Source organism: Plasmodium gaboni, chromosome 13, assembly GCF_001602025.1.
Source record: "Plasmodium gaboni strain SY75 chromosome 13, whole genome shotgun sequence".
Classification (NCBI taxonomy): Eukaryota; Apicomplexa; class Aconoidasida; order Haemosporida; family Plasmodiidae; genus Plasmodium; species Plasmodium gaboni.
In genome coordinates, this window is record NC_031493.1 from 809,902 (window position 1) to 828,866 (window position 18,965).

General features: G+C 19.1%; 2 protein-coding genes across 2 annotated transcripts; one reads left to right on the top strand and one right to left on the bottom strand.

Moving 5' to 3' along the window:
* Positions 1-121: 121 nt before the first annotated feature.
* Positions 122-12,461, top strand: PGSY75_1322200 (hypothetical protein; the record flags this gene model as incomplete). The annotated part of the gene is made up of 10 exons (XM_018787285.1): positions 122-5,139; positions 5,324-5,604; positions 5,756-5,852; positions 6,004-6,192; positions 6,314-6,414; positions 6,514-6,555; positions 7,311-7,400; positions 7,525-7,838; positions 8,215-12,265; positions 12,445-12,461. The coding sequence occupies 10 exons, from the start codon at positions 122-124 to the stop codon at positions 12,459-12,461; spliced, it is 10,200 nt and encodes a 3,399-aa protein (XP_018640027.1).
* Positions 12,462-12,883: 422 nt separating this feature from the next.
* Positions 12,884-17,773, bottom strand: PGSY75_1322300 (translation initiation factor EIF-2B subunit- like protein; the record flags this gene model as incomplete). Its single annotated transcript, XM_018787286.1, has 4 exons — positions 12,884-13,342; positions 13,586-17,215; positions 17,317-17,411; positions 17,620-17,773. 4 exons carry the CDS (start codon positions 17,771-17,773, stop codon positions 12,884-12,886), a joined length of 4,338 nt encoding a protein of 1,445 aa, XP_018640028.1.
* Between the last annotated feature and the right edge of the window lie 1,192 nt (positions 17,774-18,965).

Below are 18,965 nucleotides of genomic sequence, written 5' to 3' on the forward strand. Positions count from 1 at the left end.
TAATTTCTTTTTACTGATCTTTTTTGGTTTCTTCATGTTTTTTTATTCATCTATTTATTTTATTTATTTAATTTAATTTTTTATTATTTTATTTTATTATATTTTTTTTTTTTTTTGTTTAATGGAAAATCGCAAACAATTGAGGATAGGAAGAAGTGTAGTACACGGGCGCACGGGTCCCTTGAGAGGAGACATGAACACTGAAGAACCAAAAAAGGAAGAGATAAAAAAGGAAGGAAGTAATAAAGAGAATATTATCAGAAATAATAATTATGATAAAAAAAAGGATGACATGTCAAATAAAGATACACAAAATAATGATCATATTATAAATAATAAAGATATTATAAATAATGAAGATATCATAAATAATCATTATAATAAAGAAGATGGAGAAAATAACAGTGTAGATATCTTTGAACAGTTATTACAAAGAGAACTAGCCAAAGGTTCTTTAGGTGGTGGTGTTGTTGAAAAGAATACAAATAAAATAAAATCTCATACAGAAAAAGAAAATAATATCATAGATACTAGTCCTGCTGATGCCAATATAGATGAAGATGCAGAAAAATTATCAAACATTAGTTTATCAGATAGAATAAATAGTACAATAGTAAAATATCGTACGCATGCATATAATGAAATATTGAAATGTTTCAATGAAAATAATAATAATAATATGATTGATAAAAAAATTCATATTGTAAATAATTTATTTAAAGATGAAGATAGTATATTAAAATATTTATCAGATAATAATTTAATATGTCAATTAAAAACATCTGAAATAACTGAAGCTTATTTAAATGTTATTAAAGAAATATATTTTCATAATTATAAAAATGAATATAAAAATGAAGAAGAATTAATTATATCATTTGTTAATGAATATCGAAATAAATTATATAATATGTTTTTAAAAATTTATGTTATATTAATGGAAAAAATATTACCTAATGCTAAATCTTTTGATTATGGTTGTAATATTATTATAAAAATTATTGAATATTGTTCATCTGATAAAATTACACTTTCTATTATTACAACTATTTGTGAATATTTAAATTCAATTTTTTTAAAAGCAGAAAAAAATGTTTCTAATATAAAAGGTGTGAAAATTAAAGTGGTATCATCTATTCTTTTATTGTTATATAGATTATTAAATTCTTTTGGTGTTCATATTATATGTGTTAAGACCATAAATAAATTTTGTTTTAAATTTAATGAAATGCTTGATAAGTCTGTAAAAACAAACTTTTATTCTTTATATATAGAAATGCTGACACAAGTAAATATAACAGAATTTCATAATTCCATCTTAAATGAGTTAAGTAGTCAACAAAGAAATTATATTAATAAAGAATTACAAAATAAAAATATTGATCCAGATAATAAAACAAATACAATAAGTAAATTTAAATGTACATATATTATTAAAACTAATGATGATAATAATTCTCAGAATTTGTTCACAAATATTTCTGGTAATACACTTGTTTTAAATGGATTAGACAAAAATATTGTTGAAGAATTTGATGTTTTTAAAGACATATGCACAAAACAGTGGGAGAAAAGAGTACTTGAAGGATGTATTGATAAAAATAATAGTACTAATAATACAAGTAATAAAAATAAAAATAATAATAGTAGTAATAATTTATTAAGTAATGAAAATTTATTACCTTGGAAAATAAAAGTGGAAGCTATTAATTTATTATATGATAAAATGAAATCAAAATATAATATTAAAAAAACAAATTATTTATCTACTTTATTAAATATTATTTTAAAATTATTAAAAAGTGAATCAGCCCTACCAGTTGTTGTATCTACATTAAAATTGTTACATATACTTATTGAAAAATTTGAAAAAGACATTTATAATACTCTTAAAAACTTTTCTTTTATTTTATGTTCAAAATTAAAAGATTCAAATAAACAAGTTTCTAATGCATGCATGGAATGTTTAACTAAAGCTATTTCAGTCTATAATATTGATTTATTTCTTGATGATTTATCAAAAAATTTAAAAGATAAAAATAATAATACAAGACAAGTAACCTTAGATTTCTTGTTGAAGACATTTGAATATATACATAAGAAGAGTATAACCTCTCTTATAGATACAACAAAACATTTATTAAATGATACAGTAGCTAATATTAAAAATACAGCTTTTAAATTATATGCATTAATTATTTCATATCATGGTGAATCCGTCTATTCTGCTTTTTTTAATTCATTACCATCAAACAAAAAACAATCCATCTTATCTTTATGTGAAAAGAAGGATAATATCAAAAATGAAAATGAAAAAAATTTTGTGGATAACACATATGGTGGGAATGAAATAAATTTTGATGATAACAAATATGGTGAGAATGACAAAAATTTTGGTGATAACACATATGGTGGGAGTGATAAAAAGCTTGAGAATGATATAAATAATCATGGAAAGAATAAAGACAATATAAATAAAATGACAACACTTAAAGGAAATAATACAAATAATATAAAAAATAATATTTCGAATAATTGTGAGAATAGAATATCTGGAGGAAATAAAAATATAAATTCTTCACATAATAATATAAACAAATCATTAAATGTAAATATTACAAATAATTTGGAATATTATTTACCAAAGGATATTATTAAAAATTTAGAATCTTCTAATATCCCTAATAAAATAGAAGGGTTACAAATGTTAAATAATTGGATAAAGAATGAAAAAAATATTATGATTTTAAATTTTGAAGAATTAATTAATTTTATTAAAAAAAATTGTTATGAATTTAAAGGAAAAAATGTTTTATTAAATAATGTAATATATGATATTTTTTATGGATTTATAGATATAGCATATGAATATAATTTAAAAAATAATTCTTCATTTTATAAAATGCTAAATATACTTATTTATTTATATATTGAAAAAGTTACAGATAAAAAAGGTAATATGATATGTAATAATTTTATACATAAATGTTTTATATATTTTGATAATAATATAATATTAGATTTATTTTTAAAAAATATGGATTCTAAAAATGCAAAGAAATGTGAAGAATCTATCAAAATTCTACAAAAAATTTTTATAAACAAATATAAAAATTCTAATATCAATATAAAAAATTTAATTTATTTCTTAAAAAAATTTGTCGACTCCAAAAATACTAATCTTAAAAATTCATCTATTCTTATGTTACAAATATTATCTAAAAATTTTGGAGACAAATATGTCCTTTCTCATTTAGAAGGAATATCTGAAAATATCAGGCAAATGGTAAAATTAAAAGACGACGTAGACAAATTTGTAAATAGACATGGCTTACATTCATCAACATCTATCCTTTTAAAGGATATGGAAAGGCAGCACAGTCATTTAAATAGTATGACAACAAATAACATAACTATTAACCCTAACATCACCACGAATGTGAATCAAAATAATAATAATATTAATAATAATAATATTAATAATAATAATAATATTAATAATAATAATAATAATAATAATAATAATAATAATAGTAGTAATGTTATAGGCTGTGAATCACCTAATAAAAGTGATATGCCAAGAGCTGATAATAATATCACAAATAATAATCAAGGGAATGATAATGGAATAGAAAGATACAATGAAAATGATAATACATATATAAATAATACGAATTATATAAATAATAATATAAATAAAGAAAATAAGCAAGAAGAAAAAATGCTAGGTACCATTATTAAAAAAAAAGATTTTTCTTTAGAAGATGAACAAAATATAAATAAAAATGAACAGATGATATCGCCAATTAATAATACTCTAAAATTTAATAATATACAAATTGATTATACAAATAATTATTTAAATTATAATAATTCTAATATTTCTGGTAATATATCTATGGATATATCTAAAGGAATAAATAATATAAATGAAAATACACATGAAAATCATTATCAAAATGATGAAGTGAAAAATTTTACTCATGACATTCAAGTGGAAGAAGATGATGAAGAAGAAAAAATGATTCTCATTATTGATCATATAAAACATTATATAAATCAAATAATTAGCGATAATTATAGTAACAACAACAATAATAATAATAATAATAATAATATTTCAAATAGTGTCTCAAAAATTATAAATGTTATAGAAAAAATTGGAAAGTATTATATTAACCCAGAAAAATTAGATATGCTAATTAATGATAATGTATTAAATAAAATATATAACAATAATAAAAATAAATGCATACAATTATTATATGTTATTATATTTTCTTTAAAGGAAAATACACACGTATATGCAGATATCTTATTTGAATTTATTGTTTCTATAATTGATGATATAGATGTATCTGTTGAACAAATAGACAAACTCTTAACATGCATGTGTCGAAATTTAGGTATTTCTAAATATATTAATCATATCAATACATATATATTAAACCAAAAATTAAATAACATAAATGATGATAACAATCAAAATAATATGAATAGTAATAGTAATAATAATATAACAGATAGAGCTAAACAAATTAAAAAAAATTATAAAAGAAACAAAATTTTAATAGTTATTAATAATATCAATACCCACCATATATTATTATTAAATGAAAGTGTTATAAAAAAAAAAATACTGACCTTTTATTTGGATCTTTTTTTTGATGATAATGAACAAATAAGAGAAGGGGCTAGTATTGTTTTAGATAATATTTATTCAAAGTATGGACGTAATGTATTTTTTTTTATTTATGAAAAATTATCAGCACATAAAAAAGAATGTTTACAAGATATATTAAATCAAATGAAATTAAATAAAGATGATTTCTCTTTTTATAAAATTTTCTTATCAAACAATTCACAACTTAAAAGAATATCAATGAATGAAAGTAATTTAAGTGTCACCACGCCAACCGTATCAAAAACAAAAAGTGTAAAGAGATTAAGCTCATTCACTAAAAATAAAACAATGAATATTGATTTCCCTGCAAATTATAAAATAAAGCCAGATAAATTAAAATGGGAAAAAAATTTAGATAACAACCATTCCAATTATTTAATGAAAGAATTTAAGTCTTTTGCAACTAGTGAACTGATATCTAATATGTTTAGTGACAAGCCAAACATTATTAACAGGTAAAAAAAAAAAAAAAAAAAAAAAAAAAAAAAAAAAAAAAATACATACATACATATATATATATATATATATATATATATATATATATATTTCGTAATAAAGTATGTAACGTGTATACCTTGTTCTTATCTTAAAATGTATTTATTCAATTTTTTTTTATTTTATTTTATTTTTTTATTTTAGGAGCATATCATTTTTTAAGGATTACATTAGCAATAATACAAATCAATCCACTATCTTTTCAAAATCCGGTTTCCTTGATTTATTATTAAAGTGGATATATTACACATTAAATGGACATAAAAATAATAATGAAATTTTATCTTCTTGTATTAACTTAATTCGAATAATTTTAAAAACTATAGAAGATAATTATGTTTTCTTAAATGAATCAGAACTAGTTACCTTAGTAAATTTCCTTTTTGATAAAATTAATACTTCAACAGTTTCTCAAGAAATAAGAGGTAAGTGTTGTTCATAATGTGATATTCACCCTTAATAACTATATAATATGTATAATATGTATAATATATATGTATGTATATATATATATGTATGTATTTATATATATGTATTTTTTTTTTTTTTTTTTTTTTTTTTTTATATTTATTGTAGAAAAATTGAAAGAAATATTTCTCTGCCTTTGTTATATATCTGACCATCAGCTCTACTTTAACCTCCTTTTAAAAGGTCTCTCATCATGTGATCAAAGGTAATATGCTTCACATTGAAATATTATATATCATAATATATATGTTAAAATATTATATTTTATATATGAACATATAATATATATTTGCCAATTTTCTAATTTGTTATTTAATAATATATATATATATATATATTTTTATTTTTATTTTTAGGAGACTATGTGATTCTCTAGATATTATATTAAAATTATTAATTTTATATAAAGAGAAATGTATAAATATTGAAAAGGATATAATGAAAATACTTCAAGTATTTACTGTTCATAGCAAGAACAAAAGTGTTACAATTTATTGTCTAAAAATTTTCGCAAATATTCAATCCTTTTACCCAAATTTTTACAAGTACTGAATTTATATGTACATTAATATATATGAAACATTAATATATACTTGTATTATGCCTATACATTTTTTTATTATATATATATATATATGTGCATATATTTTTATTGTATCCTTATAGATGTATAGAAAATGATGAAATATCATTTTATTTAAAAAGCAAAGTTGATGAATTTATTGAAAAATGTCCGGATTTTAATCTTACCCTTCATGATACAGAGAGTAAGTATTCAAAAGGAAAATTAAAAAAAGAAAGTAAAACATTATTTAATATATATATATATATATATATATACTTATATTATTTGCCTTATTTTTTAGATGATGAAAATCATAGTTCCCACCATAGCGATAATACAGAAGGTAATTAATAAAAAAAAAAAAATAAAATAATATATAACTATTACATATTATTTATATATATATTTTTATTTATTAATGTTTATATAAAATTACATATGTATATTAGTTGTAACATCATTATGCAATATTAAATGTAAATTATAAAAGCTATAAAATAATATAGTAGTTGTTAAAATAAATATATAAGAATACAAATAGCAGTAGGAAGTAATTAATTTTGTATTAGTATTTATGTAGGCAAATGTGTTATTCAAACATGTTTTTAAATGTAGTTATATATATGTTCAACATGTGTAATATATATATATATATATATATATATATATTTTTCTTTTTTTTCTTTTTTTCTTCATAAGAATCTTAAAATGATTCTTTATATATATATATGATTTTTTTCCATGTTTCATTGTCTTTATATTTTTGTATAACAATTTGACATATTTTACTGTTCAATTTTTTTATATTAATATTTTATTATTTTTATTTTATTCCTGTATTACTACTGCTATTTGTATAATCTCATATATAATTTATATATATTAACTTGATCTTATATATTATGAATATATATTATATATATATATATATATATATGTTTTTTTTTTTTTTTGTTTAATCGGATATTTTTTTTATACGGCATGTTTATTATATTTATATAATATCCTTGTCTTTATTATTTATTTTATATATTTAATTTTTATTTTTATTTTTCTCTTGTCCTCTTGTATCCAATAATATATATAAACATTTTGTAGGCAATTCAAAAGATGTGGAAGTCAACGAATTCGTTAATTATATTAAGAACAATGCAAACAAAAGAACGTCAATAAAAAAAGAGGTGGAAGGTAGGTTCCGTAAATTATAATATATATATATATATATATATATATATATATATATATATATGTGTATATATATATGTATTTTCCATTTTTATTTTAATTTATTATTTCATTTTTTTCATTTTAGATCACGTAAATGGGTTTAATAAGGATGTAGAAGAAATATTAGAAATAAAAAAGAAAATTGAAGAATTTGAAATTCATAAAACAAATGATGATTATATAAATAACCAAATATCTTATACAAGCATATCAAATGATTTGAATTTTGTTATGGAGGGAAATAATTATTCTAAAACTAAAGAAATCAATAACATAATGGAATCAAACTTTAATGAAAAAATAAAAGGATTAAATAATTATAACAATTCAATTATCTATTTTAGATTTGTTCACTTAACATCTTTGTTGTATTCCAACGATATAGAGACTATATCAAAGGTAAAACACAAAATATATCCATGTTAAAATTATTATATTTATCATATATATATATGTGTGTGTGTGTGTATGTGCGCTTTTTTTTTTTACTTTTTATATACTTGTGTTTATGTTGAATGTATTTATAACCTCATAATTTATTTATATTGACTGAACATGAGTATATATTTTACCTGAACATGTACATATATTTTATCTGAACATGTATATATATTTTACCTGAACATGTACATATATTTTACCTGAACATGTACATATATTTTACCTGAACATGTATATATATATTACCTGAACATGTACATATATTTTACCTTAACATGTACATATATTTTACCTTAACATGTAAATATAATTTCCTTTAAATTTTTCCTTTTAGGTGTGCAATATTATTGTTGATAAGATTGTATATTTAGGTAAGAAGAGCAGCAAGGGGAATTTCATATTAAAAGAGAACGGCAATTATATTTTTAAAAATTTGAATTTGTTTATTATTTTATTGAAGGGCGCAAACTATGCGTTGAGATATTTATTTCGAGAGAATTTTGGGAATGACTTGAATTGCACATCAGTCCATTTGAATGCTATATTGAATACACTATTGTTATTAGATATATTGATGAAAAAGAAGAGTTGTGTTGAGAAGCTTTCCTTTGATCATTTTTCGTTTTTCTTTATTAATACAATAGTATGTTTGAGTATATATACAAAAGTAATTTATAAGCATAATAATATATGTCGTATAAAGGATGGCGAAATAGCTCGAAACCTTATAACGAGTATATTAAATAATTTATTGGGAAGAGAATTTTTAAGTAACCATACGAAATTATTAGAGTATGTTTGTAATGTAGCTTTTAATTTAGGATTTGATATAATTAAGAATAATAATATATTATTGGATGAAATGCAAGATACGAGTGAATTTTATATATATATTAATACATATGTAAAAATATTGAATAAGATATATAAGAAGATCATAAATAAAATATTTGACGAAAATACGACAGATAGTCGTTTTGTATATAAAATATTGAATATATTATTTATGAATTTGAATAAGTATGATATGTATATATGTAAAATGGAGACTGATAAAAATCGAAAGAGGAAAATGGATAGTGAACATGAGGAGAAGAGAAATGATGGAAGGCTTGGAATAATAAGTGGTATATTTGATCCTAATCATAATATTAATAATATTAATAATAATAATAAGAGTAGTAATAATAATAAAAAAATATGTAACGAAAAAAGCAATAATAGTAGTATTAATAATAACAAAGAAAATAACATTAACATTAAAAGTGTGAATAATTTTAATAACCGATTTAATCATTTGAATCAAAAGAACAGTATTAATAACATAAAAAATATTAGTGTTAATAACAAAAAAAATAATAATAGTAGTAGTCAAAAAAAATTTTCTTTTAATCAAAATAATACTCCTATTGAACAGTTCACTAGTTTTAATAATAATAATAATCGTAATAGCAATAGTTGTTATGGTTATAATGAAAATGAAGTTGCATGTAATAAATCTGATTACTCAATTTTTGATTGTCATGGTACGTACTGTGAGAATTTAAATATTGAAGAGAATAACGCAGATATTTTTATGAAAAGTAATTATGAAGAAATAGAAGAGCATATGAAAAGGAAAAAAGTGATACGTGAATATAGTAAAGAAGAGATTGATAAAATAAATATGAACAAAATAGATTTTATGAATAAGTTTTTATTTTTTATTCAATTAATATTTTATGGTATTAAAAAGAATAATCCTTTAATATTATTAGCATATATAAATCATGAATTAATAGGTAAATATCATGATAATTTTAAATATTATTTTAAAAAGATGGAAATATTATTAAATAAAGATTTAAGAGATACTGTATCTAATATTAAATTATATGGATATTCTGAATTATATACTTTACCATTTTCATTTGATAAATTTATAAATGAATATAATTATTTAAAAGAACAAGAATCAATTATGTTCCAATCATATAACAATGTATTAGAAATATGTCAACATTTTGATTCAGAGGAAATATATAATAATTTCGATTTGTCTATTGATGATGTTATACAAAAAAAGAAAAACTTTTTAGACTCATTAAAGATGATTGATATAAATGAAATAGCATTCAATGATAATAAATATGAGCATTTAAAAGAAACTATATTACAATATATAAACGAATTAGAAAATAAACAGTTATTTTGTGATATAAAAAACGCACAATGTCTTTCGAATTATGAATTTATAAGTACTATGTATACAAACAATATAAAGTTGAACGAAGAAATGGATAATAAAAATATAGACAAGCAAAAGATTTATACTACTACTAATATGAAAAATATTAATAATATGAATGATGTGAATAATATGAATGATGTGAATAATATGAATGATGTGAATAATAATAATAATAACAATAATAACAATAATATGAATAATATTAATCCAGATAGACAAGGAGAAATGCCATTTAAGGCAGAACCTGACTCCATATATTATGAAGAAAAAAATAATATACAATTCACCAATAACAAAAAATCAAACAATAATATTCTGAATAACAAAATTGTAGAGGATAATTATTTTTTAGAGAATCGTATTGAAGATAAAAACAAAATGAATATCAATCATAAGGATTATGTGACACATTCAAATGTAGACAAAAAATTAATTGAGCAAAATATAATGCATGATAAAATTAATGAGCACACAATTAAGGACACACAAAAGTTTGAATATTTTTGTAACACTCCTTATGATAAAATCAAGGAGGAAATACAAGAAGAGAGGAATATTATGATGAATGATAAAAACGAAGAAATAGAAAATAAAAAGGAAATGTTTAAAAATATTACAACAAATGATGCTACACATATTAGTCATAGTATATATTTACGTAATTGCACTGTTGAAAATATAGACATGAATAAAATGAACAATGAACATTCTTCAACAGGTCCTTTTTCAAAGTCTATTATAACAATGAAAGAGGAAAAATATGTGGAAAAAAATAATTATTCTAGAGAGAATATACAAAATATAGAAACAAATAATCAATATGAAAAAACAAATAATCAATATGAAGAAACAAATAATCAATATGAAAAAACAAACAATCAATATGAAAAAACAAACAATCAATATGAAAAAACAAACGAATTTATTAACAACGATAAAAAAGCTAGCAATGATATTGAACAGAACAAAAATAACTCAAATGAGAAATATCAAAAAGATGGTGCATTAAATAATTTTAATAATGTTTTTTCATTATATAATAATAATAATAATAATAATAATGATGTGATAAATGATAGAAATACTTGTGAGAATGAAAACAAAAATGTATTCCTTCATGAAGACACATGTAAAGGAATAGACAATAAAGCATATAATCATGAGGAACAAAAATGTTTTAAGAATGATCATTTATATAAAGACTTATTTGAAAATAAAGCAGATATAAATATTGTTAATAAGATAAAAGAGAATGAAGAAAAATATACATCTTATCATTACACTAATAAAGTGAAAGACAAAAGAAATGATGTTGATGAGTACATTAAAAAAGAAACAAGTACAAACACAAGTATCTCAATAAATGATGATGATAATAATAATAATAATAATTATTATAATGAAAAGAAAAAAAGTAACGAATCAACTAGTTGTGATCTGAAAAAAGATATTGCTAGCAATGATGAAAATGAGAATATTATAAAAAATACTAATCAAACGTTTTTAAGGAGTAATAAAAGTAATGTAAAAAATTTAATAAAAAAGTATGACACTCATAGAGAGTCTCCTAACGTTTCTTATAAAACGACGAATAGTATAAAACAAAAAAGGCACTTAGAAAATACAAAAATAGTTAATAAAACAAACGATACGTTTTTACATAATGGAGATAAAAAAAATGTAAGTAATATTAGAAACAGAAGTAACATTAGTCATAGTAGTAGTCGTCAATGTAGTGAAAGTAACGATACGTTTAAAAGTAGATTAAAACATGTTTCTAATAATTCTTATCATAATATAAACAATGAAAAGGAAAAGATAAAATCCAAAGGAGGTGAAAGAAATACAAGCGAAATGTTAGTTGCGAAATCAAATATAGGAAGTGATAGTCACGCATCGAATATTTCATCTGAACGACTATCTTCTAACACAACAAAAATTAATAATACACATCTTAATAAGAAGAATCACACATATATAGAAAAAAGTAAACACATATATGGAAATAAAAATACCAATATAATAGTTTCTAAAAATAATAACCTATCAGAAAATTACATGCAGAATAAAGAAAATGATAACAGAAGTAATAGAACATCAAACAATTCAACCAAAAGAAAAAATTATATTGGTATTTCAAATCCATCAAAAAAAAGTATATAAAAATTTATATTATTCATGTTTTATGTTATAAGAATATATCTTATATGTATATATATATATATATATATATATATATATATATATATGTAATTATATATATCATATAAATCATATATATGTTTTATATATATAATACACATATTTATGTTCATATTTCTTTTTTCTGTATAGAAAATACAAATAAATAAAATAAGAATGAAGATCATGCTGAGAGGTCAAGCTTCAATAAAATTAGAACAAAATAAAGAAAACATAAAAATAAGGAATGAGGGAATAATAAAAATGAGTTATATGTTTAATCAAGACATATATGATATATCCAATTAAATTACCATATGTGGCACATTTAAAAGGAAGATACATACATATTAAATATATTATATATATATATATATATATATATATATTTTATTATTTTTATTTTTTTTTTTTTTTGTTGTTCAAAATATATGTATGTATTTATATATATATGTTTATATATATTTTTTTTTTTTTTTTAAATTTTAAAAAAACTTTAAATATAATATATAATAAATAGGTATTATTAGAATAGTTTTTCAGTTTTAATAAAAAAAAAAAAATTATAAATTTTATACATATTGATAATTTTTTAGAATTTATAAAAATAATCATTAAAAGGTAATAATGTTTGTTTTGACAAAACATCTTCAAGCCATGAATCATTTAATATGGGTGTATTTAAATTAAATGACGGAAAGGATATTTTGGATTTAAAAATTTGGATAGATAAATAATTATTTCTTTGTGTAATATGTATATTATCAGTATTTATAAATGTAAAATATGTAAGGTGTCCATTTTCAATTAAAAATATAATATTCATAAAAATATGTTTATCCATATATTTTATATCGTTTATATCTAAATCATGCATATGTAAAATATCATTAATATCATCTTCTATAATTTGTCCTTCAAAATTTTCTTTACATAATCGAACATGTATGCCTTGTTCTTTCAATCTTGAAATTCTATCTTCTGAATATCTACTTTCAACAGTATCTTGTATTATATAAAGATAGTACCCCCACAGGACGTGACTTTTAAGCTACATAAGGAAAAAAAAAAAAAAAAAAAAAAAAAAAAAATATATATATATAAAAATATCTTATATATATCAATATCTTATATATATCAATATCTTATATATATCAATATATTATATATATCAATATATTATATATATCAATATCTTATATATATCAATATCTTATATATATCAATATATTATATATATAATATATCCCTTTTTGTATATCTATTTATATATTTTTATTTCATTATGAATCACCTGGAGAGTGTATGGCAATTTATAGACATCATTTATTTTTTTGATGGCATGTGGAATTTCTTTATCGTTCAAGAATATAGAACCATATACATACACTTGATATATCCAATAAAATGTAAATAATTTTGTTTCGATATCAAAATTTTTAGTAGGATATTTTTGATGTAAAATATCTTTTAAATTATATAAATTGTTTATATCTATTTGTAGAATATTATTTGATATATCATTATTTAATACTAATCCAATAATAAAAATTTTAATATATTCATATTTCCTTATTTCGATTTCACTTAATGTAATTGCATCATTTATATTATTTCTATATTTAAAAATATATTTTATTTTATTATATGTATTATATTTTTCTTTATTTTTTAAAACATATAAAATAAGTTCACGTATCTCTTTTTCTTCTTCACTATAAGAATTAGAATTGTTGCTATTAATAAAAACGAATATACATATAATTATATTTTCATATTCATTTTTTACAACAAATGTTTCGTTAATAATAATATGATTCTCTACAACATGTAAATTATTATTTTCATCTTCAATATTATTCTTTTGATGTGTATTAATTGGTGTTGGCAAATTATTGTTTTCCTTACAATGGTCTTCACTCTCATTATTTTTTTGATTGCTTTCATTATTATGTGTAGTATTAATATTATTATTATTACTATGTGTAGTATTATTATTATTATTTTTTTTATTTACTTCATCAATATTATTATTTACAAATGCTTTTTCTGAATCATTCAATAATGCATGATTAGAAGTCTGCCCTTGTTGCACGCCGTCGTCCTTATTATTATATGATATATCTAGTGGTTGTGAAGCTATATTTTTAGATCCTTTTTTATAATTCAATATATTATTTAATGAGTTTTTAAAAAAGTTATTACATAACTTATCAACTGTATGTTCTTGTTCGATTGATTTTCTTTTATTTTTTTTTAATTTCTTTTCGTTTTTGTTTTTTAAAATTTGTGTTATAAACATATGAAAATAAGAAGGTTTAAATAATGGGATATTTTTTAAGTTATCCTTTTTATTTGGTTTCACATAATTATTTAGATAATATATAAATATAAGAGATATGAACGTATCAAAAAAAATAGAATTAAATATAATAGTATTACAATTTGAATTCTTTTCATAAAAATCTAAAAGAAATAATAATCGATTTTCTTTTAATAAAATTTTTGTAAAATTATCATTATGATCATTTAGATCTTTTAGAAGTATTGGAAGTTCTTTATCATCAATAATTCTACAATTATTTTTTACATTAGATATTACCATCTTATGTAGATTGTTTGAATCGTAAATGATATAACTTGATGGGCATGTTTGATATGGACCATCTACAGCATGTGTATTATTATTATTATTATTAATATTATTATTATTATTATTATTAATATTATTAATATTAATATGTTTGTCACTTGTTTTATGATTTAGACCACTATCATTAGCCTTATCATTTATACCTTTCAAAGTTTCCGTTTTATAAATATCTTTTTTCTCATGATAATTATCTCTATCATCCTTCTCATCATATAAAAGCAACATCATATCTTTCTTATCAGTTTGTAGGTTGTTTTCATGATAAGTTAATTGAAAAACATTTTCATAAACATTATCTTGAGAGAATGTTTCTATGTCTTTATATACATTTCCATTTAATATAGTGTATTTATATACAGGTATCATATTATATAAAAATTTATGTATATAAGAAAAAGATGATTTAATATTGGATTCAAATTTTTTAAAATTTTCATAAAATTTATTTTCTGTAATATTTAGAAAATGCAAACATTTATTTTTTCTTTCATCATATTCTAATGTTATATAGAAATTTTTTATCATGTCATATGTACTCATTAAATATAAAGCTTTTAAGAAAAGAAAGAAATTATAAGGTAACATATTACCTTGTATAATAATACTTTTATAATCAAAATTTTTATTTATATCTTTATGAATATTATCATCAAAATTTATATTATTTTTATGCATTTTAGAATAGAAAAATACAAAATTACTTATGATATAATATATTTTCATATGTTCTTTTTTTTTATTAATATATTTTACAATACATCTATAAAATTTTTTTATATCACTCTCATTTATTTCTAGTACATTAACTTCATAATTATAATTATTAGGTAAATTCATTTTCTTCATAAAATCATTCTTCATTTCTTTATAAATATATTCATCTGAATCTATTTTCTTATTTAACATATTAAATATTTTAGCATTCATATTAATATTTTCATTTATATCATTTTTATCATATTCATTCTTTATATTTAAATAATTACAAATATCTTCATTTTGATATATAGACATTCCTACATATTCTTCATCTTTTTGAACCAGACATAAATTAGTACATTCAGTTTTTATATCTTCTTCATTTTTTTCTTTTTTATTTTTCTTTCTTCTCTTTAACTTGCTACCATTATCATAATTATTTGTGTATTTATGTGATTTTTTATTATTTGGTATTTCTTCACATATATTTATATTATCATTATTTTTTAATCCATTATTATTTTCATTCTTATCATCGTAAAAATTATCATCTTGTTCGTCCTCATTCTTCTTTTTTTTCTTTTTCTTTTTTGTCTTTTTATTTAAAATAATGGTATTTACATTTTTGTCACTATCATCACCACTTTGGCTAGTCTCTACATCAGAATATTCTTCTTCACTGATATCATTACAACTGTGAGTGGTATCCATATTGCACTCTTCTAATTTTGAATTGTTATTATAGTTATTATCATGAATTGGTTTAATATCATGAATTGGTTTAATATCATGAATTGGTTTAATATCATGAATTTGTTGATTATTTTCATTTATTAATACATCACAATTATCATCATTCCCTTTTTTCAAATTATTCTTACTGTCCATATTAAATGTTTCATTTTTTTCTTTTTTTTTTTTATCTAACCTTTTTGCATTATCTTCCTCTGTTTTATTTTTAAGTAAAGTATCTTTTTTTATATCATTATTATTATTACTATTATTACTACTATTATTATTATTATTATTATTATTACTTTTTGTGTGGATTTTTTTTTTTTTTTTATTGGCTAGCGAAATTTCTCCTTTCGTCAAAGGCATAAAAGACGAATTTTTTAATTTATCAAAATGTTCTTTTTTTTTTTTATATAATTCATTATTTTTAATTTCGTCATGAAATAAATCTACATATTTTATATTATGTTCTTTTAATACATTTAAAAATGTATCAGTATATTTTGTTAGTTTTATATAATGAGGTGTAAAAATACCACAAAATTCATTTGTCATTATAACAGCTTGATTTTTATTTTTTTTTGAATCATGTAATTGAATAATACAATCATTTAAACTTTTAAAAAGTTCATAATCACTATTATGTGTTATATCTCTCTTATAACAAGTATTTTTTGAATTGTCTGTGAATTGCCCATCTTTCTCATTGAAACTCATAAAATAGTACATGCACTCTTTAAATAAACAAACGATTTTTCTTAATAACAATTCATTGTCTTTATTTAAATTCTTCTCTTCTTCTTTTTCAATTTCTAAAATATATTTTTCACCATCAATCTAAAAAAAAAAAAAAAAAATATATATATATAATATATATATATATATATATATATACATATATATATATTTTTTCATTTCTATTATATTAATATTCTTACTTCGGTGTAATCATTGTTTATCCTCTCGATATTATTTAATTTATAACCCTCGGATAAAATGCTCGAGTTCAAACACTCCAAATCTTTATTATTCACTACAAGAATGAAAAAAAAAAAAAAATAAATATAAAATAAATATAAAATAAATATAAATGCATATATAATATATTATACACACATCTTATTATATATTATATTTTTATTTTTTTATTTTTTTATTTTTATTTTTATATTTTATTTTTTGGGTGTGGGATGAACAAAAAAATGGAAAGCTCAAACAACCAGCATTTCTATAAATCTTACAGTTATTAATCCTTGAAGAAATATCCGGATATATAAAAGAATGCGGATTCCTTAAACTATATTTTAAATATTTATTCCACTCACTTTTTGAATCATACTTTATTTTTATTTTATTAATTAATAATGTTTGCGTAATATCATCATAATTCACCATGCTTTACCTTTCACATATATATATATATATATATATGTGATACATATATACTTTCAAAAAATCAAAAGTTAAAATTTAAAAAATATATATACATACATATATATATATATAATAATTATCATATAAATGAAAAGGGTAAAAAAATATACAAAAAAAAAATTAAAGAAAAAAAAGAAAGGAAAAAAAAAAAAAAAAAAATCACCCTTTAAATTAATTAGTTTTATTATATATATATATATATATATATATATATATATTTATATTTATTTATTTATACTTATCTTTTTTGTTCTTTTTTTTAAATTATAAATATCACATAAAATATGTGATAGCTATGCATATATATATATATATATATTTATTTATTTATTTATGTGTATACACATATATATATATAAATATATATAAGTCTTTGAAGTCATCAATTTATAAGAAGAATTATTAGGTCAACAAAAATAAGAAACATAAAAATATAATAATTTTTTTTTTTTTTTACACATTTAAAAAAAATATAGTTATGATTATTAAAATATTATGTTTTTTTTTTTTTTTTTTCTCTCTCTCTTTCGAATTCTAGTTCTATATATATATATGATTCTACATTGAAAATATTATTAATTTAATTTTTTTTTTTTTTTTTTTTTTTTAATCAGAAAATTTTTTATATATAATATGCAGATTTTTTTTTTTTTTTTTTTTTTTTTTTTTTTCATTTGTAAGTAAAATATAAATATGCTCCTAATCATAAAAAAAAAAAAAGATAAAAATAAAGAGAAAGAGAATTCTTAATATCCATATTGATATAATAAATACAAAGTATACTAATTAATGTGTTCTTTTTTTTTTTTTTTTTTTTTTCTTATTTTACATTTATATGATTATTATTGATATCCATATATTATAAACCTTTTCTATCACATAAAGAAGAGAAAAGGTAAAAAAAAAAAAAAAAAAAAAAAAAAAAAAAAAAAAAAAAAAAAAAAAAAAAAAAAAAAAAAAAAAAAAAAAAAAAAAAAAAAAAAAAAAAAAAAAAAAAAAAAAAAAAAAAAAAAATTTAAAAAAAAAAAAAAAAAAAAAATAAATTTTTTTTTTTTTAAAAAATATAAAATAATATATAAAAATAAAAAAATATTTTTTTTTTAAAAAAAAAAAAAAAAAAAAAAAAAAAAAAAAAAAAAAAAAAAAAAAAAAA